Source organism: Paramacrobiotus metropolitanus, unplaced genomic scaffold, assembly GCF_019649055.1.
Source record: "Paramacrobiotus metropolitanus isolate TYO unplaced genomic scaffold, Prichtersi_v1.0 Parri_scaffold0000075, whole genome shotgun sequence".
In the NCBI taxonomy this organism is placed as follows: Eukaryota; Metazoa; Tardigrada; class Eutardigrada; order Parachela; family Macrobiotidae; genus Paramacrobiotus; species Paramacrobiotus metropolitanus.
The window spans coordinates 472,358-498,087 of record NW_026570295.1 but is presented as its reverse complement, the minus strand read 5'-3'; the positions used below and the strand labels follow the sequence as shown (position 1 = coordinate 498,087).

At 45.0% G+C, this 25,730-nt stretch overlaps 5 protein-coding genes across 6 annotated transcripts; 3 read left to right on the top strand and 2 right to left on the bottom strand.

The window, feature by feature from the left end:
• Positions 1-645: 645 nt before the first annotated feature.
• On the top strand, positions 646-1,769 carry LOC129595235 (uncharacterized). The gene is made up of 4 exons (XM_055492171.1): positions 646-781; positions 908-1,133; positions 1,195-1,253; positions 1,317-1,769. The coding sequence occupies exons 1-4, from the start codon at positions 722-724 to the stop codon at positions 1,587-1,589; spliced, it is 618 nt and encodes a 205-aa protein (XP_055348146.1). The 5' UTR covers positions 646-721; the 3' UTR covers positions 1,590-1,769.
• Positions 1,770-8,982: 7,213 nt separating this feature from the next.
• Positions 8,983-10,752, top strand: LOC129595213 (uncharacterized). Its single transcript, XM_055492142.1, has 3 exons — positions 8,983-9,045; positions 9,509-10,052; positions 10,187-10,752. Exons 1-3 carry the CDS (start codon positions 8,983-8,985, stop codon positions 10,633-10,635), a joined length of 1,056 nt encoding a protein of 351 aa, XP_055348117.1. The 3' UTR covers positions 10,636-10,752.
• LOC129595223 (citron Rho-interacting kinase-like) lies at positions 10,581-14,453 on the bottom strand. The gene is made up of 4 exons (XM_055492151.1): positions 14,284-14,453; positions 11,751-13,050; positions 11,343-11,652; positions 10,581-11,087 (listed from the first exon to the last, which is right to left on the bottom strand). Exons 2-4 carry the CDS (start codon positions 11,937-11,939, stop codon positions 10,642-10,644), a joined length of 945 nt encoding a protein of 314 aa, XP_055348126.1. The 5' UTR covers positions 11,940-13,050; positions 14,284-14,453; the 3' UTR covers positions 10,581-10,641.
• A 1,530-nt stretch (positions 14,454-15,983) lies between these two features.
• Positions 15,984-17,487, top strand: LOC129595234 (uncharacterized). Of its 2 annotated transcripts, none has more exons than XM_055492167.1 (5): positions 15,984-16,140; positions 16,264-16,533; positions 16,630-16,855; positions 16,917-16,975; positions 17,043-17,487. In XM_055492167.1, exons 2-5 carry the CDS (start codon positions 16,474-16,476, stop codon positions 17,310-17,312), a joined length of 615 nt encoding a protein of 204 aa, XP_055348142.1. In that variant the 5' UTR covers positions 15,984-16,140; positions 16,264-16,473; the 3' UTR covers positions 17,313-17,487. The 2 variants fall into 2 exon arrangements, with proteins under 2 accessions (XP_055348142.1, XP_055348143.1); XM_055492168.1 differs by having other exon boundaries at positions 16,021-16,155.
• A 1,555-nt stretch (positions 17,488-19,042) lies between these two features.
• LOC129595179 (uncharacterized) lies at positions 19,043-24,821 on the bottom strand. The gene is made up of 6 exons (XM_055492102.1): positions 24,244-24,821; positions 23,088-23,996; positions 20,749-21,214; positions 20,175-20,274; positions 19,936-20,118; positions 19,043-19,421 (listed from the first exon to the last, which is right to left on the bottom strand). Exons 1-6 carry the CDS (start codon positions 24,777-24,779, stop codon positions 19,045-19,047), a joined length of 2,571 nt encoding a protein of 856 aa, XP_055348077.1. The 5' UTR covers positions 24,780-24,821; the 3' UTR covers positions 19,043-19,044.
• Between the last annotated feature and the right edge of the window lie 909 nt (positions 24,822-25,730).

Genomic DNA, 25,730 nt, shown 5'->3' with positions numbered 1-25,730 from the left:
TTTTATAAAAACACGTCTTTAATACGAGTACGTACAGTAGTCAGTTGGGTCGAACCGGTTTCATAAATACTGCAATTTGTTTCTTGTTTATATTTAATGTCTTCTTTAATTATCTGGCGAAAAATGACTAAACACCACTCAACATAAGCCAGCCGATCTTAGAGTCTTGGAAATTTTAAGTTAGTCAATTTACGTACATCGATTTTACTGCCTCTGCTAACACGAAGTGGTCATTTACAAGCTCAAGGCCGACCGGGGCGGCCAACGAACAACCGTCCAACAATTAATTATGTAAAAATGGCTAGATGTATCAGAATAATTAATAAAAATTAATTGCCGGCTGTATCATTACGCCGGCGACTGTAAAATCGTTGACATTCCAAAATCGTTGTTTCACGTATTGGTCAAAATTTGTCGCGATTGATATTAAGTAACAAGAAATGATAGAATCGTCGATGGAACACAGTACACTGCTTAATAGGCTGATTCAGTTTTAATTAACTCCGGGCGCTTCTGTTCTAATTAAATCGTTAACCCTTGTTTTAGTGGACCTTATGCAATGCTGCGGAAGTTAACGTTCGCGCCAAGTTCGAAGCAGAAAAACTTGACTTCGTATAAAAGAACCGCTAAGCAAGCTACATTTTCATCAGGCAGCCGTTCAAGCAATTCTACAATCCAGCGGCGCTTTCCTTAATACTAACGGTCCCTTTCAGTACTAGCCATGAAGTCCATTCTGGTTCTTCTTGCCCTCGTTGCTGTGGCTTCCGCCGCCAGCATTAAGGTAACAATATCAAAAGCCACAGTACTCAATGTAAACTTTACGTAGTTTCCATCTTAATTTTTTTGTAGTGGCTATTTCCGGTACTAACAGCTTTAGTCCCATTTTGTAGCTGTTAATCTTTTGTAGGCTAAGCGCGCTGTGAAGACCCAGAACCCCTTAGCCTTTGCGGCGTTGGATCAGCTGCGGGGCCGCAACAAGTTGACCGTACCCGACCAGTACAACCTGATCGCTACCGCCCGTGCTGGTCAGGATTACCCCAATAATGCCGTCATTCCGGCCAGTAGCTTTGACTGCAGCACCACCCACCAGCCAGGTTTCTATGCTGACAACTCCGCGGGTTCCCGATGCCAGGGTAATCCATTACATGCCTGTTTACATCAGGTTTTCTTGATTATTAACCCTCTGTCTTGCAGTCTTCCACCGCTGCGACATCAACGGCAACCAGACCTCGTACCTGTGCCCCAATATGAGTGTACGTCACCGCGCGCTCTGATTGGCTGACGACAGAACGCTGATTGGCTGTCTGTGTTTGTAGGTTTTCAATTCCATCACCCTGGTCTGTGATTGGTGGTTCAATGTGGACTGCAGCAAGGCCGCCCAGTTCGATGACTACTCCAACAGCCGTCTCTACCAGGGCGCCAACGTGCCTCTGCTGGATGACGTTGTCCGCAAACTGACCGGTGCCGTTGCCTCCGGTCGTGTGGAGGTCGCCGCGCCGGCTCCAGAAGAAGCCGCGCCGGCCGAGGCCCCGGCTGCTGAAGCAGCACCGGAAGCGGCTCCCGCTGAAGGCGAGGCTGCTGCTCAGTAGATGAGGCGCTCGTAACCTATAGACTGCTGGCTCGCTCTCAACCTTCGATCTGGTTTCCTATACTGCACAGATTTTGTAACAATGGACTGTAATTCATGAACAAACAATGTGATCGCTGTACGAATGATGCTGACTTTGGGCTTGATTGACAAACAGTAAATAAAAACAACCAGTTACGGGTTTTCAATGGTTGAAGTCAGTTCCACCTCGTCAGACCGCAATTGCGAAAATTTGAGCAATATTCCGAAAGCTCAAGATACTAACGTGCAAAAATGCAAGTCTGGAAATCAAGATAACACCACTCAACATCTTCGAATGCGACTTACGCAGCGTAACCTGCGGTTCCGTGGTGGTCAAGCCGGAAGGTGTCGGGATGGTCAGATACGGCGCCGGCAAAGAAATTACCCGGTTCCGCTTCGAACACTGCTGACATTCTGTTGCATCCGATGCGGAGCAGCGGTGTCCACTGCTGCTGCAGACTGCCGGCGTTCTGCCAGCCGCACATGTTCACGTGGTTGCCATCACCGAAATCACAGATGATCGTGCCGCGGACGGGTTCCGCTGCAGGCATTCGACCAGTTAAACATTACCGTCAAAGTATTTGCAAAAAAATGTGGTAACTATTAAGCAGTTCCAGAAAATCGCGATAAAAATGCTGATAATTATTTTGTAATACAGAGTATATAGTGCAAAAGACTATTCACAAGGAGTTGAATACTTTCAAAGTTTTACAAATTTCTAATAATTGTAGTAATAAAGCCACGCCTTCTGCCATAAGACAACGTTCGAATACACTCGCAGCGTATCGTTCTGACCACACGTATATTACTCGTATTTAACACAAAGGGCAATTCACAGTTTTAATCAATTTGACCAATCCCTAATAATTCAACATTATTAGGGATTAGTCACTAAGCTGAGCAATTTGTGGCTCACGTACTGATATAATAGTGAGGCGGCGAAACAGGTGTAAGTTGATGGTTTGGAGTCGAAAGTCGATCGAACGGCTTGAACTGTGACTAATGATAGAAGTGCGCAAGCGCAATATGCCACATAACGGCCAAAATCGCAACCAATCAGAAGACGGTATGTTGGCGTGGACCGCGTGATAACGGTTTTGCCAGACTGGTTAAATTTTGATGTTGCTAAAATTAAAATTTGACAATAAAATTTTTATAAGGTGGAAAAAACATCCCAGTTGGAAAAACCAGAAAAAAGTCAAAGTTCGCTGTATTTTATCGAATTATATCGTTAGCTTCAACTGTAAAACTAAATAACTTGCAATGGAAAACCTGCTGTGCGCGAGGGGAAATATCAGAAAAATCTTCGAATTGGAATTTAAAAAAGTATTTGACTAGCTAGCTAACTAGTGTTAACAAAACAAAAGAACTTCGAACGCCATTCAACGGTTGTAATTTGGCAACAGTGCAGCGTTTGCGCACTTCTACCAGTAGCCACAGTTCAAGCCGTTCGATCGACTTTCGACTCAAACCATCACCCTACACCTGTTTCGCCGCCTCACTAATAATGGGCGCTGGTGTGGTCGGTCCCGTTGTCAGGCCAGAATCGGTGGTGATGGGTGGGGAGGTTGTGTAGAGATCCAGCGCCGGGCATTTCGTTCGTGTCGAGATCCTGGTTCATGATGTCGTGGTCGATGGCCACGTAGAAGCCGCGTGCGTTGAGCTGCGCCTCGATCACCAACTGCAACAGCGAAATTTAATATACAGATCTGAGCGAAATGATTTGTGGGCGATCCCAAAACGACAACAGCTTAAGCAATAACAAAAGATGTCTCTGTGCCATGCACACTCTTTTGATGGAGCCAAGTCGTGCAAAAAAATATTCACGATTCACGAATAACTGTTCAACGTTTTCTGAATTTGCACACATTTTGACTATCTGCCACCACACTACGTGCATAGCCCTCATATTACAACGGCAAATTACAACACTACAGAGTAGCACAGCTGATTACTCACCAAGAATATGAAAACTAAGAAAACGAAGGTCATCACAAAATTTGATACCGAAACCGGTTAAAATTCCTGGAGCTCCTTTGGTTAACGCAAGTTTTACAAAAACAGATTGGCAAATATTGAAGACTTACGCATCAGCAAAATTGCCACTATTGCATAAATCCAAAGCAGCAATGGAGTTCGCTGCATTCCTAACTGCTGTCATAACACTACGTTTGCAGCACTAATATCCAGTTCAGCAAAACGAGAATGTTACAGTGGTAGGGAACTGAAATACTGTAAATTACCGCTGTTTAACGTTTCGGTTTCCATGTCACAACAGTCAACACATACCAACAGGCTCGTTGAAGCAGACGGAGACCAACGTGTACAGCCACATCCGCGACGCATCCCCGGTTTCCCTCAACAGAAACCGCTGGTTGCGGCGTGTTCACCATACAGCCGCAGATGTTTGATTCCATGTCCGAAGGCGCGGTAGGCGAAGGCCATGCTGCTGTTAACATAGGGGAAGGCCTTGGAGCGCATCTGGAGGGTGTCGGTGATGGCGGCGACGTCCTGGCTGTCGGCCACGAGGTATCCTTCGCTGTCGTCGTTGTACACGGCGTACGGGCCGACACCGTACGATCCGTTGACCGCTCGCCAGCCGACGGCCGGCCGACTGGGCGGCTGCCAGCCACAGGTGGCGCCACACTGGAAATAGCAGGCCACACCACTGTGCGACGCCGGCTCGCCATATTCTGCAAAGAAATTCATGCAACTACAGCCCTGCCGGGCCAAGTTGGGACACTTGTATAAAATAAATTCTAGAAATAGTTGTATACGTCGTTTAACTTTTAACTTACAATATTGTTAGTGTAACTTTTTATTACGAATCCGAAGATGTCAAAACCGATACGTTGTCAATAAATAAGATATCTTTCCCATAAACCAGTATGTTATAACGCACCTTTCGAAAAATAGGGTTGCCTAGCGCACAGAATGTGGTAACCTTGAATCGGCATTTTCCTTGGATGACCCATGGATACCATCATACAACTTTAACGTTTGACTGAAATATATTGCTCAGGCGAAGAGATCGTTGTGCTGAATAAGTGGAGTCAGACACCGACAAAGCTGGAGATGAAAAAAGGTTGTAGCTGCAGTTCAAACTCTGCGACCGCAATATTCCGGGCTTGTTATGAAAATAGGAGAACTTGGATAGACGCTAAGGTCCTCCTGTACGAGATTTTTCCAAAAACATATGCATAAGACGCCATGCGACTGTACGGCGAGCATTCAGATGAGGTAACCCTCAAGAGTTCAGGTGTCTGCAGGCAGACTGTAAAGGTCACAGACCCCTGGTCGGAATCGGCTGGCAAATAGACTAATTCGCAAGAGGACTAGATGGCAATCCGTTTAAAGTAATTGCTTTTGGATCACCAGATCACCAGAAATTTAAAGCAAATTTTGAATAGGGCAGGGGCTTACAAGTTCGATGGGTTCAACCACTTTTTTCAGCTAGTCTATCCTAGTTTTTATTCTACCAAAAATCAAAGTACGCTCTGAGCATGGAAACCTCAAGTGCAAAAGATGTTGGACACCCACAGGGACAACTTTCATATTTGATTAGTTGTGATCTGGTGACGGGTGGTTCATGGGAATTTTTGAGAAAAACTGTCCCAACTTGGCCCGGCAGGGCTGTAGATATCATGCTTCGTTGTCATCCACACAAATTATAAAAAAAACTTCAAAAAGATTCACGGGAAAAATTAAACAACAATTTTTAAAAATTCAAAACGGAAAATTTCCGAAATAACATTTAAAAAATTGATACGGGTTTAGCAAGGAGTAAAATCGATGAAATTAAAAAGACTAAATTCAAAATTCCAGGAATCAATTCAACATATGTCTGTACCAGTGATAACATCGGTTCGTTCGTCGCGAATGAATCCCTCTTCCGTGAAATACCAGACGCGGCGGTTTTTCGGCTACTTCCCCGGGACGGGGTCAATGTCCAGCTTGTCGGGTTGCTCGGCCGTGGTCGTTCAGTGGCTGTCCGCACTGGGAGCGGTGGCGGATCTGCTCCACTTCCAGTCGCTCAAAGCACTGGCCGCCACCCCTCTTTATAAGGGACAGTTCCAAGTCCTTTGAGCGGGCTGGATAGCGGGGATAGTTCTGACCCACTTGCCTTCCAGTGTGCTCACAGTGCACCGACCAACGCGGCGGTTTTTCGGCTATTTCGGTATTTCCCCGGGACGGTATTGATTTACTAACTAGTATTTGTATTGATTTTGCAGCAATGCTAATATTTCGATTAATTCTTTCCAAGTATATTGCATCGCAAGATTCCTGTTAGACAACACACATCCAAAAAAACAACATCCAAAAAGACAACACACATCCAAAAAAGACAACACACATCCAAAAAAGACAACAAATAATACAACACAGAAAAGGCGGAAACGGACCTTCTTCAACGGAAACGGAGTCGATGGCCACGGGGGTACCGCACCAGCTGTGCTCGGCGACGAAGGTCACGTGGAAGCCGATGTCGGCCTCGAAATGCGCTTCGGCATACCGCAATATGGATTTAACTGCAATATTATCTCTATTTTAGTCTCTGTAAATTTATACATTTATATGCCAATGTGTATTCCTTTAAATTATTTGCAGGGTATTTACCGACATAGGTCCCGTAGTATTGATAGAAATTCGGATCCGTTCTTAGTCCGGATCGGCAGTTCCCTCAATCCGTGATGGCGCCAGATATTATCGCCTTGTAACGGTCAATTGCCGTCCCAGATAGGAAATTCCGGTGGACACTCCAAGGTTGTAGTACCTGAAACTGAAAGAAATATACCATGCTAGATCGTTCAAAAACTGCCGACTTACCAAGAGAACCTGCGACAAATCCGCTGCTGACGTGCCGCGGAAGGCCACAAACCGGGAAAAAAACCCATCTAGATATTCCACATTTAAAAAACTTAACAGAAAAAAGATTTACAAAACAATTATCGATGATTGTCGATAAAGATTTCATATATTATGTATTAATGCATTTCCTACTCGATATTTCGTGTGACGCTTCTGATTATTGGTTTTTTTGCGAAATTTTCGATTAAATACTTTCGATGTCGGAAGTCGTCGCCGGGAGGTTGGTCGCGCCGGCGTTCAGAACGCGCTGCCCGACGCCCTCCGATTCCGGATGCGTCCGCCAGCCGCACAAGTCTGTGGCGAAGGAGCAGGTCAACATAGCGTCGCTGACTGCCGGCTGCGGCGTGGGCGTGCTGCGTTGGGTGGTGGTGCGGGGAGTCGTCGTCAGGAAAACGGGGCTGTTGCCAAAGACCACCTCGCCCTCCGGTGCGAAAGTGATTTAATCGAGGCCGAAACGGCGGATGCTCACCACACCAGCACTGATAACAATCTGCAACAAAAATCAAATGACGGAAAAAGTAAAGAATAAAAAATTCACAATGGATGGTAGATTTCATTATTGCCGAAACAACCAACTATTCTGCGTTGACTTTCTTAAATTATTTATTTAGTGAAACACTCGTCTACGCCTTTCCTAAAACTTTACACCATCTGCAGACGAACGTCTGCAAATCGTCGGGGACCCGTGATTTTGCGACCGCCTTACCTTCCCATTTCCCGGCGGTCCTAGGAATACCAGATCTGAAAAGGGAATACAAACAGGCAATCAAATGGTTTTTACCCAACTGCCAATTCCTCCGTAAAATTTTTCCAAATTCAATTTCGCAAATGCGCAAAAACTTTTATTTTTTCGCCTCAATGCAGCCGATAAACATTCTGCTTCCGTACAAGAATCTTGTTTTTTTCAAAACATTACAGTACTGACAGTTAAATAAAAAACCACTGGTTTATTAAACAGTGAACAAAATTTGTCTGCGTATATCAAAAATAAATCAATACCTATCTGACAATAATTTACAGTATGCTTGGCTTTTACATACAGTACCAATGATACCATTCACCCCATCTCGGGCTGGTTAAATCCATTTTAAATCAAGAATTATTCGAGCCAACGTACGCTGAATTCCCGGAGAGTGTCTCGAATAGTACGCTGTATTAAGCGGTATTTAAGCCCATCTGTTGATGGTCGTCAAGCCGAGGATCTCTCGCGAAATCGTCACTGCTCACCGTCGGCGAAATTCAGGTTAAGGTAGATTCCATCGCCGGCCGCCGCTGTGGGGTACACGAAGAAGCGCAGAACCGCCCTTGCACGGAGTGCGATTGAATTGGATACCAGATGCGCGCGATCGGCGTTGCTCAGCTCGGTGCCTTACGCGAACACGAATCACCCTACAACAGCTGGAGTGCAAACAGGAAACAGGGAAAATCCACAAGTGTCAAAGGCAAAACTTGTTGTTTACCATCGGTATCGGGCTGCGCAATGATGTTTTGCGGCGATGTAGTGACGGTGTTGACGCGCTGCCATTGGAAGGTGTCCGTCGTCTCTGTGGTCCATCCGCACAGATTCTCCGCGAAAGAGCACGTCAGGGGATTGCGGGTGCAGACGTGGTGGTGGACAGGGTGGAGGAGGTCGTGGTGCTCTGGGCCGTGGTGACGGTGGTGGTCGGTAGAGTGTTGGGCGCTTTTGTACAAGAACGCGCTCAAATGCTTTGAATAACGAGAGAAGGTAGATGCTGTTCTCTGTAGATGCTAACACTGGAAAAACTGACCCATCCATCCTTCGATGCACAATGTGATATGCTGGTTCCGCACAGTGCATATGACTGTGCGGTACACAGTGATCATGTACCGCACAGTGCATATGAAAGGCAGAAAGGAGCTAAACAAAAGAAAACGTGATTCATAAATTGTGGGAGACAAAACTATCAAGTAAAAGCTCTTAGTAGGAAGAAATCTGCACGAAAAGACAAATTGTGTTTGCCGCAGGGTATGCAGATCCCGTTAATTTGCAGTGCGCGAGCAGCTGCAGCGACTCAGCTGGACGCCGGCTTTTTTGTTAAAATTTTGAAGGTAACTGCCGCATCGCGATAACCGACACACACATACGTGACATACCGTATGTATGTACGTACCTCACGTGATTCCGTGAATATTATGTTTAGGGAAGATATTATATTTTTAATTTTCGTTTCTTTAAACTCGTGAAAATACAGTACAGTAACTCTTTTCCTTGTAACCGAAAAAATTCAAAGTATTACGTATTATAACAGCACTGCTTTTATTCGTTTATGAGATTATACAGCGACTACGAGTACTAAACGTTTTTGTCACCATTCCAAACGATTTCGTCGACTGTGATTCGATTATGCGATTCCATACTGGCAACGAATTCAAACCAGAACCAAAATGTCTCGTTGTATAAAAGTAGATCCCTGCTAATTCGGTACAAACGAAAGTGGATCCATGCTACGTAACACCAGGTACATAGCCTACTCGGATCGACCATGACCCCTACCTCACTGAAACCGTTACTAGCTGTTGCCGGTGGAATGCGCCTGGCTCAATTGGCATGTATGTAATTAAGCACCATTTATACAAAATTAAAGTGGACAATTTAGCCGGAATAATGGAAAAGTCCAACATGCCGACTAAACAGGAAAAATTACTGTCGCGAATACCAAGTAGGAAAACTTCAATCAGCGTACGCAACACAACGGTACCAGATTATTATCGCCCTACAGGCCCGGTAGACGGTAGCGATATACGGTCGATGCCGACCGCACCGGAAGCGCACCGGCGCACAACCTGTGTGATCGCAGCCGGGATAACACGGTGTACGGTGAATAATTATACACTCATTAATCCATTTTATGTTTGCAAAAAACGAAGTCAGTTTTCAACACTAGCGTTTTATTTTACGGAATTTTTCGATAGCTAGAATGCGGTGGTTTATAATTGCGAATCTACTGAGAACTGGTAGAATAGATAAAAAACGGTTTACGGCCTTGAGACTCCTGAAAAAAAAGACAGGATGCGGCTCGATATCGTGAAACTCAGGAAGTGTGGGCTGAGCAGGCATTTGATCTTGATCGCTTTTCTGATGTTGACTGCTGGAGAATGTTTCGAGTTAGAAAAGATGATATTGATAGGCTGCGAGTTGCCCTGCGTATTCCGGAATCAGTTCGAACTTCGGAACGGGATAGGTGTACAGGAACGGAAGCGCTGTGTATCGTATTACGACGGATGTCGTACCCAAATCGATGGTGTGATCTGCGAGCCATCTTTGGTCGCTCTCATGGATCTTTGATGAGAATTTTTTATCACACTCTGGAAACAATAGACGCACACTGGTCTCATTTACTTCGTGACCTTGAGCAGCGCTGGTTAATGGAAGGAGACTTCGACGAATTTTCGCGCGCCATCACAGCGAAAGGCGGTGTTTATCCTGGTGTGATTGGATTTATAGATGGAACTGCACGAGAAATATGTCGGCCTAAAAGATATCAGCGGATTATGTACAGCGGTCACAAAAGATTTCACTGCACCAAGTGGCAGTCTGTTCTCTTTCCAAACGGTAAATAAAAATTAACATTTATGCTATATTTTTTTATGCACGTATGCATTGTTTAGTGAATATCTGAGCTATAAAATTTTTGGCTAAATTCGGAATTAATTCACTGATATTATAATATCTTGTGCTTTTTGTAGGAATGATTGGTAACCTTTATGGTGGTAAAGAAGGATCGATGCACGACAGCCGACTCTTTGCAGAAAGTAATTTCCTACAGCAGTTCAGAGACAAGCAGGCTAATTTTCAGCAGAAGTTTTACATCTACGGAGATTCTGGTTACGGCCGCAAAGATCTGTTAATTAATCCATTTTCCCAAGTAGAGGCAGCCAGTAATCCCCTGAAAGAAGCTATCAACGAGGCTATGTCGACAGTAAGGGAATCTGTTGAGTGGGGCTTCAAGGAAGTCGTCAAAGAATTTGCCTTTGTTGATTTTAAAAAGCAGATGAAGATATTTGAGAAACCTGTTAATAAGATTTTCAGAATTGCTGTGTTACTGACGAACTGCAGAAACTGTTTGTATCCAAATCAGGCTAGCCAGTATTTTAATTTAGAACCACCATTTCTCGAAGAGTATTTGCGAGATTAAAAAAATCTACAAGCCATAATATTTTTCCTGATTTTTTTCGTTTTCAATTTTTTTCAGGTCGACCTGAAGACGTAATTTCTCCACTTCTAGTTCCTTTAAGCGCACTTCTTTAGCATCTTCGGCCAGTTTCATTTTAGCGGCCATTTCTTCAGCGGCTTTTGATTTTTCGAACTCCAGGCGCTTATTGTCTGACTCCTTAAAGTTGTCGAGCCACTTCTCTTCAACATCAACATTCTGGGCTTTTGCCGCATTTGAGCGCGACGTGCGGAGCTTTTTCTCCAGCGGTTTTTTGGGACATCCAACAAACTTAAATTTTCGCGGGGAAATTTTCATACGCTTTGCCGAATGTTTTAGGACCTCTCGAGTCTTCAGTTCTTCGACCCAATCTTGCTCGCCACAGCCCGTCTCCTGCATCCATTCCTCCTTGTTTAAATCCCGCGAAGAAGCCGCTGCTATTAAATTTACAAAAAAAAAACTAATTTATTATTGACAGAAAATGTAAACAAGTCTCACTTAAATTACTAGAATTTTAAACTTTTGAAATGCATTAATTTAACTGCTGCAGCGCATGTGTTATGCATAAATAAATTATAATTGTTGTGCTTCGCCTTAACTAATAAAATGGAAGTAAATAATAAAATTATTAAGAGAAGTTAATTTTCCGTTTTAATTTTAAAATTAACGCTTTTATGGTCTTTCACACGTACATGTTGCCAAATTCAGGTGGTCTTCCTCATCGTTTGGAATTTTGCGGCCGTGTTCGCCAGCAGTTTTCATAATGTTGGAGATTTCTTGGCGCTCTTTCTGTGCTTGAGTAGCTGCGCGTTTCTTTTCCGCCTCCGCATCCTCGGATCCCTTTATAAGTTCACATATCTCGGTGAGGAAGATTTCCATGCGTCCATATTGCTCCTCGGTACCACTGCGGCTTTTATTTCGCAAATCTTTTGCTTTGAACCAGGTGACCAAATTTGCAAGCCGATCCTTAGCAGCTCTTTCCGTCACAGGTTTCACAAAAATCTAAGAAATACAGTCGTGGTTGAGTAATCACAGAAGCACGGAAATTACTTACACTTTTTATAAACACATCATTGTTGGTAACAACGGTTGATTCTTACCTTAGTGTCATTCAAAGCTCTCACGATATCTTTCCAAGCAGCACTTTTATTGTCCGCGACATAGGGATTGTAATGCTTGACGAGGTCCAGGAGAACGAGATCAGAAGTGGCGTTAAATCGACATTTTAGCACTCGAACATTAGGAATATCAAGGCCTGCTTCAGACGTTGGTGGTGTCGGAGCCTCCATTTCCAGTAACAAAAGAACGTGACTACACTTACAGTAAACTGCAAAAAACCTCAAAAATATCCAAAAGAGATAAAAAACTTTCCCTTTTTTCTTGCTGCATGCAGTTTTTTAATCAGCAAAAAGCATAAAGAGATACGAACAACCAATCAGAATTCAAGAATTCATTGGATCGAGCGGAACTGATATCCAAGTACATGCCAAAGGTGGCGGTTGCTACTTCGCAAAAAGCAACGGTACGCCCACACCAGAATAACGATAGGATCATCACTTACCGTCACACTTATCGTATGACGGTCCGGTAAGGGTACTCCGTTGTGACGTTTAGGAGCCTACCGTATATCGCACCGTATATCGTAGGCCTTTTTTAAGGAGCGATAATAATCTGGTAGCGTCGTGGGCACCGTAAGGAGGGTGGCCGGTCCCGTCGTGGTAACGGAAACAGGCGGTCGCGGTGTCGTTAATTCCAGACAACTCACCACGGGTCCGATCTCCGCCAGAGGGAACGCATCCAAACCAGTAACGAAATCACGCGCGGCGAATATTCCTTCGAATTCCAGCTACATGCGGGACACATGCATTCTTCACGCGTCCACCCCACGGAAATTCAATTTCATTCACCCACTTGGAAGGGCTCATTCAGACACAAACCCTGCATCTATTGACGGATAACTGACGTTGTCGATGTGCCAAATAATGGATAACGAATGTTTCTTGGTTTTTCTTAACGAGCTTTTCTCCATAAGGATTTCATCGACAGTCATAAAAAGAATTCGCAGCGTGTCTGCGTGGTGAAGACCACGGCGTAGTGGACGCCCTTGGGGATGATGGCGGTCTGGTGGACGTAGTTCCAGCGGCCGGGAATGACCTGGATGAGGAGCGGGATCTCGATGGCCGCCTCCACGTTGTGCACGGCGGCGTCCATATGACGATCACTCCCCGGTTGTTGTGGCCGGGACTGGCCGTGGCTGTTGTACCAGAAGGAGATGCGGCCCTGGCTGTGCTCAGCCCAAAGGTCACGACGGGCGAGCGGACGGCCGATCGACGTGGCCAGAACCACCAATGGCCGCCGGGTCGCTGTCGAAGAAGCAGTGGTTCACCAGGAAGATGTCGCCTGCGGAGCAAATGGCAGTAATGTGAACTTTACATTTCGTTTCAACACGTGCGAAACGTCACTCCCCATCGGTTGTCTAAATACTGTCACTTTATTACTGTTGGCACTGACCACAACATGCTGATGAATGATCATTGGTGGAGGTCAATTACATTTGGGTAAGCGTTGCGCGTCGGGTAACGGGGAAACGCGTAAAAAATATGACGTAACAGCGCGTAAACAAGCAAACATTCTGATTCGCAGTCACAAAATCTGGGATGGGTTTTCAGCTTACTTGTCCGCGTAAGCGTTGCGCTTCGACGTCGAAGCGCAACCATTACCCAAACCACGAGTAACTCGTAACTCTCCTGCACAGATCAACAAAATTTGTGTGTGTTTGGACCAAAAGTAAATGCAACGACCCAGAGTCACATTCCAAAACTCATAATTAACTTTTTTGACGTAATACCGCATTTACCACATTACAGCATTAAAAATGAGTTTTTCAGTTCCACTTCGGTGTTCAATTTCTTTCTTGGCGCGGAAGCGTACTCGACTTACGACTGGACGATAATTTTTTCGCTAAGTCATGGATGGTTTTTTACGCGTTACTCCGTTACCCGACGCGCATCGGTTGCCCAAATGTAATTGACCTCTACCATTATTATCCACAGTTACATCGTAGAGGAATGGCACGATGTAGTATATAACAAGACTGACAGGCGAGTCGCCTGTATTTTTTTAAAAAAGAAAAATATGGAAATTCGTTTGTGAAATAAGGAACAACTTCTTTAACCTTTAATAAGTATCACGATACAAGCACCTTTTGCCGCATTCATCGCTCATGAATTTTATGCCGATAAAATCGCAGTCACATTCTGACATTTTCGGGATGCAAACACGGGGACTGCGCTTGAATAGGTTACCGTTCTCAACAGTTACGAAGACCGGATGATCAAAAAAGAATTTGTGTTGTACGAGTAAAAAAAATATTTCATTTTTTTATCAAAAAATATTTCATTTTTTTATCAAGCAAAACATGCTATTACTGCGCATGGCACAACGCGGAAACACTATATTAAAATGCTGTGCAAACTTATTGTGCCACTACTCTACGATATCATCATGCAAAATACCGGTATAACATTATGATCAGCAGCCATCAGTTTTAAAAATTTCTGTCATGTCGGCAGAACCTAATGACGAGCTTTTAGACCACCTTGCATAGCAGGGGTAACAAAACTCTGCTGATACCTGGACGCCGAGAACCCCGTGTACACCGTCCCCCCAACCGTCCACGAGCAGTGGGCTGCCGGTTACCGTCACCTTCTGCAGCACTGGACAACAGATGGTCGTCCTCCGGGTGTTGCTAATTGCTAATTCACCTATCAGGCACCGGACGAGTTCCTCACCATTGAGGACACTATTGGTTTTAAATGGTTTTTTGCAAAACATAGCGAATTCAAAAACACATCTTCAGCATATGAAATAAACAGAAAATGGAGAATTTTTGAAAATAAAGTAGGAAAAATGACAATGGAATACTTTTCAAATATATAAAAATATGACCGTTAAGGTCACTTTTGTTGTGGATTTTTTCCAAAAAAATTGAAAATAGTAAGTAGAACTATTCTTGGATTAGATGATAGAACATTAAATGGAATAATGTTTTTAAAAAAAATATATGTACGAAAGAAGAAAAGAATGGTTTCAGATAAATAAAAAATATTTGTGCTGTTAAATGCAGATCATTGTCCGTATGACTGCTTCAAATGGGAAGTGGCTGCGGAGTGGGATTTTAAACATGGTTTGTGCGATGGATGGGAGCTGGGGCTGACGCAGGAGGTGTCGGCGAAGGGCTTTGTGGTGGCCCATGACAGCAGTATACCGGCGCCGTCGCACACTGAGACCGGTAAGCACAGGAAATTGTGTTGAATTTTACAATTAATAGTACGCATTCGCTGCCAGGAATTTCGTTTGTATGGTGAATATTGGCGATGGTCACAGCGAACGCCGATGGAACTGCGATCATTGACGCGGTAACAGAACTGCAAAACCACAAAAAAATTACGGACACTGACAGCATGCAGTTTTTTCCAAACCATTTTTACCGGCTTAAATTACACTTGAAGGTGAACTGAATTTTACATAACAATAACTTGGGAAAAAAATTATTTACTTGCAACAGACAAAGGCCACCGCTATAACTCTGACATGTCACAACACAGTTTCAGCTCGTTACAACACTTCGACGATTACATTTGTTTACGGTATTTACAGTGAAGCGCTACGATCGGCTGAAGCCTGGAAGGCGACTTAAGCAGAGAGAGCACCCGGAGGTTCCGTGGTGGTAAAGCCGGAAGGTGTCGGGCTGGTTTCAGTGCTATATGCGGAATCACGCGGGCGTTGTCCAGGTTGTCCAGACAACATTGTCCAGACCGCTGTAGAGTCATCGCGAACTGAAGCGCGCTTAAAACACAAGCTAAAATAATCACCAAACCAAGAGCAACGATTGTCACGGCTTCGTCGTTTCATAGAAATCCATAAAGCAACGCAAAAAAGTTGTTAACGTTAGGAGCGGGGAAAGCGTAAATTCTCTGAAATGCTCACGAATGTGTTATAGAGTTACGTTCCGGCAAATTTCCCTTGAAGCGATATTTAACATTTTATAATTTATTTTAAGAGTTCAAATAGAACGTATCTTGATATTTAAGGGTAATGGTGCGGCGGCTCCTCTGCAATGCAAAGAATGACGTTACCTTCATGCTCACTTTTAGTTGGAAACATTAGCAAAGAGTTTGCAGAATTAGATGCCGAGCTGTAATTTGCAGCTCAAGGCCAGGACATTTATCATCTGCACAGGTGTTGCAAAAGCCGGTAATCTAATTTCAAAGCATTGGTCATAATTTAATTACCAGCTGGATTTTACGGTAACGACAGTAAACATGTTGATATTCGTTCTTTCGCTTTTTCATGGCATAAAAGTGTCATTATGAATTGTGTGATTACTGTTTTGTAGTTGCTGCTTAAGCGAACGTCGTCGTTATGGTTGCTTAAGCGAACTCGCTACACTTACAGTTACAGCTACAGATATTATAGCAATTTAAACAGGTAATACGAAACCGCGTAAGTGATACAATAAGGATGGCTGGGTGTGCTGTACAAGCCTAATGTTTCAGATCAACATTCGTCGTGATTTTGCACTAATTAACTTGAGGCACTTTTGTTTTACAGTCAAACCGTTAACCTTCATTCTACACTAATAACGATTATGCACAGCTCCGGAAGTTAACGCGCTCGCCAAGTTCGAAGCGAGGTACATTGTACAGATTGGCTCATATAAAAGAACGGCGGATCCGGCGAAATAATCAGCACTCAGGTCCAATCACCCTAATTACCTGCAGCTTTTTTCTGGGCATTAACGGTCACGTTTTAACTATCGCCATGAAATCCGTCCTGATTTTTCTTGCCGTGGTCGCTGTGGCATCTGCAGCCAGTCTTAAGGTAATCTATTGCCAAAGGTTTTATGAAGACGTTTTGATGAACACCTTACAATGTTGATTAATATATTTTCATATTTCCTAATTTTGCATCTTGCAGGCCAAGCGTGCAGTGAAGACCCAGAATCCGCTGGCATTCGCTGCACTGGACCAACTGCGTGGAAAATCCAGACTGAGCGTGCCCGACCAGTACAACCTGATCGCCACCGCCCAGGCCGGTCAAGATTACCCCAACAATGCTGTGATCGAGCAGGGATTTTTTGACTGCAGCAGCACCCATCAGCCAGGTTTCTATGCTGATCCTTCTGCGTCTTCCCGCTGCCAGAGTAAGTCTACTACGTGATTCTTTACGACAAATGCTCTGGTCAACAACTGTCTGTCTTGCAGTTTTCCACCGCTGCGACGTCAACGGCAACCAGACCTCGTACCTGTGCCCCAACATGACTGTACGTCATCACGGGCTCTCATTGGCTGACTGAATTCGGACTTCTGATGGCCTGTCTGTGTTTGCAGGTGTTCAACCAGATCACCCTGGTCTGCAACTGGTGGTTCGACGTGGACTGCAGCAAGGCCGCTTCTTTCTACGACTACTCCAACAGCCGTCTCTACCAGGGCGCCAATGTGCCGCTGTTGGATGACGTTGTCCGCAAGGTGACTGGCGCTGTTGCATCTGGTCGTGTGGAAGTTGCCGCCGCTCCGGCTCCGGAGGAAGCCGCGCCGGTCGAGGCCCCGGCTGCTGAAGCCGCACCGGAAGCTGCTCCCGCTGAAGCTGCTGCTCAGTAAATGATGCTGTCGTGACCTTTTGACCGCTTGTCACCGTTGACCTATGATCTGGTTATACTGAACTGCACAGATTTTGTAAACATGGACTGTAACTTTTGAACAATCAATGTGATCGCTGTACGAGTGATGCTCTGGGCTTGATGAAAAAGCAAGAAATAAATCAACCGATCTATTACGGTTTCTCAAGGAGGGTTGCTTGCAAGCGTTGCTTGCAGGCTGCAGCCGGCTCGTTTGAGTTCGTTGGTAATTTAAAACTGCAAAGATATGAAAGCAGTTGCACCACATGATAACTTGCAGAAAATACAAATCTGGAATGGACATAACACGACTGACTGTGGTTGTAATAAGTGGTATCTACCGGTAGATATACAGAAATACAAATGATACAACATATCTTTGATTACTTGATATACGTAGTATATGAAATACCGTTTAATTCGACAATAAAGTTCAATGAGCAGCAACGGGCCTCCGCTGGCGGAAATTATTAAAAAATGTCCACAGATTAAGCAGTTAACACAATTTACATGTACAATTTGTAGGGTAGACTGGATGACTGATTCGATTCCAACGATGGCATAATATTAACTAAACTATAGATACTAAGCAAGTAAATTTTGCTTTTTTACCGCTGTATATTGGATACATAAAGAGTACATATGCATTTTGATCTATTTCGCATTCAAAAGATTTCTTTGTGCTTTTGTCGCTTTTCCTATATTAAATTTATATCCTACTTGTACATGCACTTTCTGATGCTTGTCTGGCTCATTTACTTCGGTAGATGCTGCTTTACCTTTGACCAATGTTGTTGTTGTCTTAGCTGTTGCAGCCAATGGCTAACTAGTACATCTTTGTTGGTTTTACGTATGCTCGATGCCTGCGCGCATCTCGAAGTCTATATACGGTAAGTACAGCGGAATGATTCAGTCAACAACACTCCGAGAGTTTCAGTGATTTTGGGCTACTCGCACATTTTCGGTTTTCCTATCTTCGTTGTTACTTGTAGTTTTCTCGGACTACCGTAAAGCGAATACCTGGTATCTGTGTAGTGTTACTCTCATTGCTAGTGATTAAAGGTCACTTCTTGCATGAGCATTGCTATTTGCTCGCACAGAAATCTTGTTGTTCGCCTCGGTTTCCATCTGGCGCTGGCGTTGTGTTTACTTCTCTGCAACCATCCATCTGGAGAGCTGCCACGGATTTCGGATTCGTCTCTTCTACGTCGACCGGATGACCACGTTGGATTTTTCAGGGTTCCAGACAGTGATTCCAGAGCTTCCAGGATATTATAGGGATTCCACTCCGAATTCTTCACTGCAGCAGATTGAGATCGATACAGAGTCGCTCTACCGATGCTGTCGTGGTCGGTAACGGTATAAAAAGGTCAGTGTCGCAGAATCTTCCTTATCGTTAGGTGGAAAGGTCGTCCATTCTTTTCTCGCTTCCCGTACTCCTCTTACTTATATTAGAAGCCATCGTGTGCTGGCAAGGATTTGACATTTGCGACGGAAAGTGATATCCTGCCATTTGTACTTGTAGTTTCAATGTGACTGCCACCGCACAATGCCACAATAGACCTTTAATAGTTTTTCACAGATTTTGTAATAAATTACCGACTAGAAAATCCAGAAATTCGGGGGATAAATATAAAAAATTAAATAGGAAAACTGTCTATTCATCACAGTATACAAATTCCAAAAGCACATTAATTTAAGAGTATCAACAACGTTTAAAGCGTCTCCTCGTCGAAGCCCTTGGTGCGGAAGGCGGCCACCGTCGGCTGCGAGGGCGGCGGCGTGCTCTGGCCGCTGGCGGGCGGCGGTGTTGGGGGTTTGCTGCTGTAGGCCGGCGGTTTGGACATGGTGGAGGTGCGCGTGGACATCTCCGTCAGCGGCGTCTCGGTGACGACGTGCTCCTCGTAGCTGCGGCCCTGGCGCTCGCGGCGCTTGCTGCGCAAGTGCAGCAGCGCGATGACCACGCCCAGCAGCACCAGGGCGCCGGCCACCGAGCCCACGCTGATCAGCACGATGTCCTGCGTGCTGTAGGCCTGGGGTGCGCTCGTCGGCCGGACGACGATGGGCGGGGTGGTGGCGTTCGTCGTCGGAACTGCACGGTAAAAAAATCGATTGCATTTTAAGTTATTTAGTAATGATCAGAAAATAAAATGACAAACTGCAAAAACCACAAAAAAAGGAAATAAATAAAACGGACCGTCAGAGTTGAAGGAACAATATGGGAACAAAGAGCAAAATATTGACCGCAACAACGAAATTGACCAAAGATAAATCTTCGGAAAGGTGTTTAACAGCCAAAAATGCCATTACTGAAATCAATGCCGCTTGTAGCCGCAAAAAAATAGAACTAAGAATTACTAAGAAAACAAGCTTTTGAAAAAATTAAACAAACTATTAACCGACAATACGAGTAACGAGAGCATAAGGCCCCATTCACACATTCACCGAAAACTAAAAGGAAAACAATTACAATCGAAATCTGTGGAGACTAAATAATTTCGAAAGATCTCGGGAATTTTGCAGAATTATTTACCATAATATCGAGCATATTGAGGACGAACAACAGAAACTGTATTTTCTGGCGACAGACAATAAGGGTTGCGTACCGGTTGTTGGTGTCGGGGACTCTGATGTCACTGATGTTACCGTCGGTCCGGATGTGGTCGTGGACCCAGCGGTGCCCGTTGGCCCGGTGGTGACCGATGTCACCGTCGATCCGGATGTTGCCGTCGGCTCGGTGGTGACGGGAGAGACGGTGGTGGTCACGTTGTCCAGTTGCGCCACGAAGCCTGCACAGAACCATAGCGTTTAGTGCTGTTCCCCGTTAAATTAGCACGTCGCTTACCTTCTTCAGCCGAGTACCACGTGTCCGTCAGCGCGAACAACGCCGGCACGACTCCCGGCTCCTGACGGTTCTGCACCTCCAGGACACTGACGCGGAAGGTCTGCAAAACACATGCCAATCGTAAACTGGCGGCAAAATCAAATAAAAAATTAACCGTTACTTAATCACCAATATGCATTCAGGTAACCAGCTGTATAGTTTGACAAGCAAACGCCAATCTGAACAGATTAAAGTTGTCAAAACTAAAACTGCTTACATATACAAGGCATGCAGTATATTAAAAACTTAATTTCGAAGCACCAGTAATTAAACAAATTCCACCAATCGCTTACTAAGTAAGTTATTATAGACAAACATTTTGCTTTATTTTTTAATGTTAATAATAACATTTTACTTCTAATTAGTTTGATTTTAAACGCTGTTTGTTGTGCTGTTTATTTCACTTTGTAAGCAGCCTCACTGATACCTTTATTAATCTGTTAAATACTGATAATATATAATAATATTAAACTAACTGATGTTGTGTGTTGTGGAAAAACAACCTTAGAAACCATAACACAAAATGCGAACGTACAATTCGGCTGGGCTGATCGCTGGCGGGAACCTCCACCACGGCGGAATTCCAGCGTTCGGCGTTCTCCGTGGGGGCCAAGGGATAGGGCAGACTGTTGTCCCCGCCCACCAGGAGATCCACCTGCAGGCGGGCGCGGGTGACCAGCATGTACTTGAAGGCGAAGTTGGTCGGTTCGGAATGCGGCGGGATCTCCCCGCTGACGACCTGCACGGGACCGGCGGACAGCGCTTCGCCCAGGACGACCAGCGCGGTCTCGTGCGTGCCGGGCAGAACCTGGGTGGTGACGCCGGGCGGGGCCTGCCAGCCGCAGAAGGGCGCGCCGGGGGCGATGTCTTCGCAGGTCAGGGAATTAGGTCGATTGATCGGGCCGCAGTCCAGGGTGCTGTTCAGAGGGGTAAGGGAGGTGGCCTGGGTTTCGCGGTTGATGATGATCTCGTCAAGAGCAAATTCCGACGAGGAACCGGCTCTGCAGCAAATTCCGAATAAACAGCAAGAATCACAATTTCAAAAACATTTCCGTTTTATTTTATGCACATTTCTTGTATTTTATTGCATGATATTCCCTTGTCTTTTCTTTACATTTTTTTATTAAAGAGATAACGAATTCAAATTTGAAAAACCGTTCCATTTTATTTTCTTTTCTTAAAACAACGTTGACCGAAAATTTCTTTCTAAAAAGTTACTACTGTATTAAATTCTAATAGCATTCAGACAGACGGACGCGAACATAAGTGGCTGCTGTGTACGATGGAATCCTGGTCGTCAAAGCGCAAAATACTGAATATGAATACCGTTTGCCGGCATCAAATTATCGTAGTGTAAGGGATTCAACCTGAGCCTGACTTTAAGTTTCCGACAGCTGAGAATTAGCTTACCACATAAAAACAAACGCACTACACTTCGTTTTTTCTTATGCATACAGAAGAGGCAGAATGATTAATTATTCAGGGATCAAACACTGCGTGAAGCGTCCATACTGAGTAAAACTGATTACTATTACCAATTTTCATAAATTTTCATCTGTTTAAAATGTTTTGAATTTTTTAAATACTGTTTTGTTTAAATAAATAAATACTGTTTAATACTGTTTTGAATTTTTTAAATATTTTCCTTAATATTTTATGCACAAAAATTCACAATTTTTATTATTTATAATTCTACTTACCAGACCTGGGCAGTTAATTTTAACTATTTAACTTAACGCGAGTTTTTTTCGAGTTAACGAGTTATAACTTAACTCTGAAGCTTAACTCGCGAGGACGAAAACTTAACTCTAGCGCAACTCAAAAATAATATAGCGCAACTCGAGTTTAGCGTAACTCTGCAGATTTCAGTTGATGTTAAAAATGAAACTGAGTTTCAGAAATATCATCAGAAAGAATATTATTCTAACCGTGTATCGCATAAATTTTCGAAATTATAAAAGCATCTATGTTCAAAACTGTTCGTGCCAACGAACAGTACGACCGCCCAAGGCATTGGCTAGATGAATATAAGGGGAAAACCACTACACTCGAACCGTCTCCCTGTACTGCTGCCGTTACCTGGCTGGAGTTTCTACGTTGTAGGCTGTAGCTAAACACGGCACTTCTTTAGTGCGCCAGATTTAATCAGATGTACTGCGGTAACGCATCACTATCCAGGCGGGTGACAGCAGCAATAGAGGGAAACAGTCCGAGCAAAACGCTTCTCTTCTTCTACGTAAGTATTGTGGAGTGCGAGTGCAATCAGTGCATTCTGACTGTGATTGTAGTCTTTTACATCATTTGAGCTTTAATTAACATAATGCAGTAACACGTCCAGGCTCTAGCAGCGTGCAGAGAACAGACGGGGAGTTTTTTAGAGAACAAACTTTGGTCAACGGTAGGAGGACGCCAATGTTCTGCAGCAAAACCACAAGGGAATTTGTTGTCTGTGTGTTTCTGCTACTTGTCCATTGGGAAAACAGTCCGAGCCGTGTAACGCCATGTTTGGCAGCCATGTACAGAGAACCATACTAATACACCATAGTGTAAAAGTCCAGCGTTGCCGGCGCTTCCCTGGGTCCCAGACGAGCTAATTGCACTGATGCGAGTTCTGAAAACACTTGCTCGAAAAATTTTAATTCTGAAATGTGTTTCAAATCTGGTAATAGTGATACTAGTACGCATAAGAGATTAGTTGAAAATGGTTAATAAAGTGCAGAATTTTTTTATTGAAAAGCGATTTTTTTTATTTTAACGCGAGTTAACTCGAGTTATTGTCGCTAACTCAACTCGTAACTTAACTCGCGAGCTGCGATTAACTATTAACTCTAACTATGAGTCCAAATTCCATAACTGCCCAGGTCTGCTACTTACCCAGCTGTGACGCTGAACTCCAGCTGTACCAACGGCGAGAATCCGGGCACACAAAGCGTCACCCGACCGGGGATCCAGCGTCCAAACGCCATCCCGCCCAGGGCGGCGCTTCCGTGCAGTTCAAACAAGACATCCGTCGAGGTGATCTGTCCATTGACGACGTAATGCGCCTTCACCGTGAATGTTTCCACATCCGCATGGGCGAAGTAGAAGAAGAACACCTGCATGCGTTCCCGCACGTAGAACCCACGCGACAATAAATTGGCGTGACGTTGCTGACTGTTCGGTTGGAACAGCGCCATGCCACCGCCCACGGAGGTCGTTATGTCCTCACTGGTGTTGGATATCCTGAAACCTTGATATCCGTACCCGCAGAAATGGGAATTGAAGGAGCAGCTCAACGTCCCGGTGGGCAGGGGCGGTACCGGGGTGGTGACGGTTGGCCGCGTGGGGCGGGTGGTCGCCGGGGTCACCGGCGCCACGCCGGGACAGTTGTCGCCCAAAGTGACCACTTCCGCTTCGTTGAGCAAGCGGATCTGGTCGATGGCGACGGTGGAGTCGGCGTCGGAGAAGGCCGCTTCCAGGATGAAGACGACGTTGGTGGAGGCGGGGACGGGGAGGGTGGGGTGCAGCCAGGCGTTGGACTGAACGCTGCTGCTGCTCCAGAGGACGGTCTCGTTGTTGGCGGCGTTGGAAAGGGACTTCAGTTGGACGTACTGGATGGAGGGTCCATACAAGTGAACGAAGAAGTCCAGGCTGGAGTCAGAGGAGACAGCAAGGCAGGGCGTGTACAGGCGCGCTATGCTAAGGGCCTGGTTGGGGATGCCGGTGGACTGGACGTGGAACCGGCCGGATTTGCCGTTGTTCGGGTGGTCGTGGTAATCGATTCGGCTCGTTGAGCGGACCCATCTGCACAATCCGGCAAAATGCAATTATTAGTGCTCAAATCAACGAAGAATAATTCGATTTAGTGATAGCGCAAAAAAACGAAGGATGCCTAGTCTGCACCCCTACTTTCTTCCGGCATGTGTCCCTAGAGTAGTACGTACAACTGTATTGTACATACGCAGTATACGCTATACAACAACTAGTACTGCACAACATTTTTATTTTATGCCCAACATTTTTATTTCTTTATCAGAACCATATTGCTTACCTGTTGTTAAAGGGAGCGGCGCGGATGTCACTCAGCCATCCACAGAAGCCGTCCTCGAAATGACAGCTGACCACGGGGCACAAGCCGGGCACGGAGGCCGCCAGATTGTTCTCGCCGCGGTACCTGACGTCATCCACGGCCACCACACTGTCCGGCAGGGTGAAGGCCACCTCCAGGATCAAATGCGCGCCGGCCTTCCCGCACACCGTCAACACGGCCTCCTTCCAGCCGGGAGCACTTCCGCCGCTGCGCTCCCACACGATCTCGTCCACCTCGTTCTGGCGGACGATCAGCCGGAAGTAGCGCAACTGATAGGCCGCGATGTTGTACCAAAAGGTCACCTGCGTGTTGTACGGCATGGCCGAGGTGATCGGGCGGCTCATGATGCGCGCCACGTTATTGCTGCCGTTTATAGAATTGGAGGACTGGGAAGCGAGGTAGTTGGAGCCGTATTTGGCGCCGAGGATGACGGCCGGTGGGGTGCCAAAGGAGGTGTTGAGGATCTCGAAGTAGTTGCGGTAGTACAGGGCGTTCATCCAGCCGCAGTTTTCCGCTTCGAAATGGTGGTCTGCGGGGCGCCGGGGCAGGTGTAGGTGTCGGGGGGCACTTCGCCAGACAAGGACGCTTCGTTGTCTAAGACGAAACCGTCCAGACCGACGGCGCTGTCGGCAGCCGGGAAGTTCGCCAAGAAGAACAGCTGCAAGGCGGAATATTGTCAGTTGCTCATTACGAATCGATTAATGCTGCCTTACTGAAACTGAACTATATGAAGCCATATTTATGCATCAATTATATGGGGCTCATCGGGTTTATATTACATGTATATTCTTATTTATTATTCAGATTAAGCGCTACAATTGTAGGAATTATGTGTAAAGGAAATTACTATAAAATTATGGATTTTTCACGGATAATTTGATCCTGCAGCTGTTTGATCATGCAGACTGATTTGTTTCTATCTACAGTAATTACGGATTTGTTGAAGGCTATCGTTCACGATTATAACGTAGACAAGTGGCACGATGTTCTGGGGTCAAAAAAGCAGAACTAATACGATCGAACTGCTTCCACATCGCAGCTTAAAACATGATATTATTCCTGAAAACTATTTTTGCAAACATCAACATTTTGACCGACTAACTTATCCGTTGATAACGTTAGTTGGTGCAATCACCTCATCTTCAAATGCCGAAGAGCTCACTTCGTAGCTGTAGTGCCTGATTTCATCTGCGACGATTTCGGGAACAAATACCGAGGTAGATTGATTGATTATCGAGCAGCCAAGCCGGGAAAAATTCGGCCGGGGTGCAAGAATTTTTTTTTATTTGGCAGAACAGCACAAGATGTTTTAATTTGTTTTACGTTTCAAACCAAACGTGAACGCGGAACCCGTTTCTGGTGATAATATACTAATCCCTAGTATCTACTGTTAAGGAATAATTATGGATAGAAACTTACGGTAAAGGGGTTCTCATCGCGCACGGTAA

Excerpts from the sequence above, each read along its gene's own strand:
- LOC129595223 (XM_055492151.1), bottom strand. The coding sequence starts at position 11,939 with ATGGAGGCTCCGACACCACCAACGTCTGAAGCAGGCCTTGATATTCCT. Across the intron at positions 11,653-11,750 it reads GAGCTTTGAATGACACTAAG|ATTTTTGTGAAACCTGTGAC; the intron begins GTAAGAATCAAC and ends TGTATTTCTTAG. Across the intron at positions 11,088-11,342 it reads CCACCTGAATTTGGCAACAT|CAGCGGCTTCTTCGCGGGAT; the intron begins GTACGTGTGAAA and ends TAAATTTAATAG.
- LOC129595213 (XM_055492142.1), top strand. The coding sequence starts at position 8,983 with ATGACCCCTACCTCACTGAAACCGTTACTAGCTGTTGCCGGTGGAATG. Across the intron at positions 9,046-9,508 it reads GAATGCGCCTGGCTCAATTG|GATGCGGCTCGATATCGTGA; the intron begins GCATGTATGTAA and ends AAAAAAAGACAG. Across the intron at positions 10,053-10,186 it reads GTCTGTTCTCTTTCCAAACG|GAATGATTGGTAACCTTTAT; the intron begins GTAAATAAAAAT and ends TGCTTTTTGTAG.
- LOC129595235 (XM_055492171.1), top strand. The coding sequence starts at position 722 with ATGAAGTCCATTCTGGTTCTTCTTGCCCTCGTTGCTGTGGCTTCCGCC. Across the intron at positions 782-907 it reads CTTCCGCCGCCAGCATTAAG|GCTAAGCGCGCTGTGAAGAC; the intron begins GTAACAATATCA and ends AATCTTTTGTAG. Across the intron at positions 1,254-1,316 it reads ACCTGTGCCCCAATATGAGT|GTTTTCAATTCCATCACCCT; the intron begins GTACGTCACCGC and ends CTGTGTTTGTAG.
- LOC129595179 (XM_055492102.1), bottom strand. The coding sequence starts at position 24,779 with ATGAACGCCCTGTACTACCGCAACTACTTCGAGATCCTCAACACCTCC. Across the intron at positions 23,997-24,243 it reads GCCGCTCCCTTTAACAACAG|ATGGGTCCGCTCAACGAGCC; the intron begins GTAAGCAATATG and ends CGGATTGTGCAG. Across the intron at positions 21,215-23,087 it reads GAGTTCAGCGTCACAGCTGG|AGCCGGTTCCTCGTCGGAAT; the intron begins GTAAGTAGCAGA and ends AATTTGCTGCAG.
- LOC129595234 (XM_055492167.1), top strand. The coding sequence starts at position 16,474 with ATGAAATCCGTCCTGATTTTTCTTGCCGTGGTCGCTGTGGCATCTGCA. Across the intron at positions 16,534-16,629 it reads CATCTGCAGCCAGTCTTAAG|GCCAAGCGTGCAGTGAAGAC; the intron begins GTAATCTATTGC and ends TGCATCTTGCAG. Across the intron at positions 16,856-16,916 it reads TGCGTCTTCCCGCTGCCAGA|TTTTCCACCGCTGCGACGTC; the intron begins GTAAGTCTACTA and ends TCTGTCTTGCAG.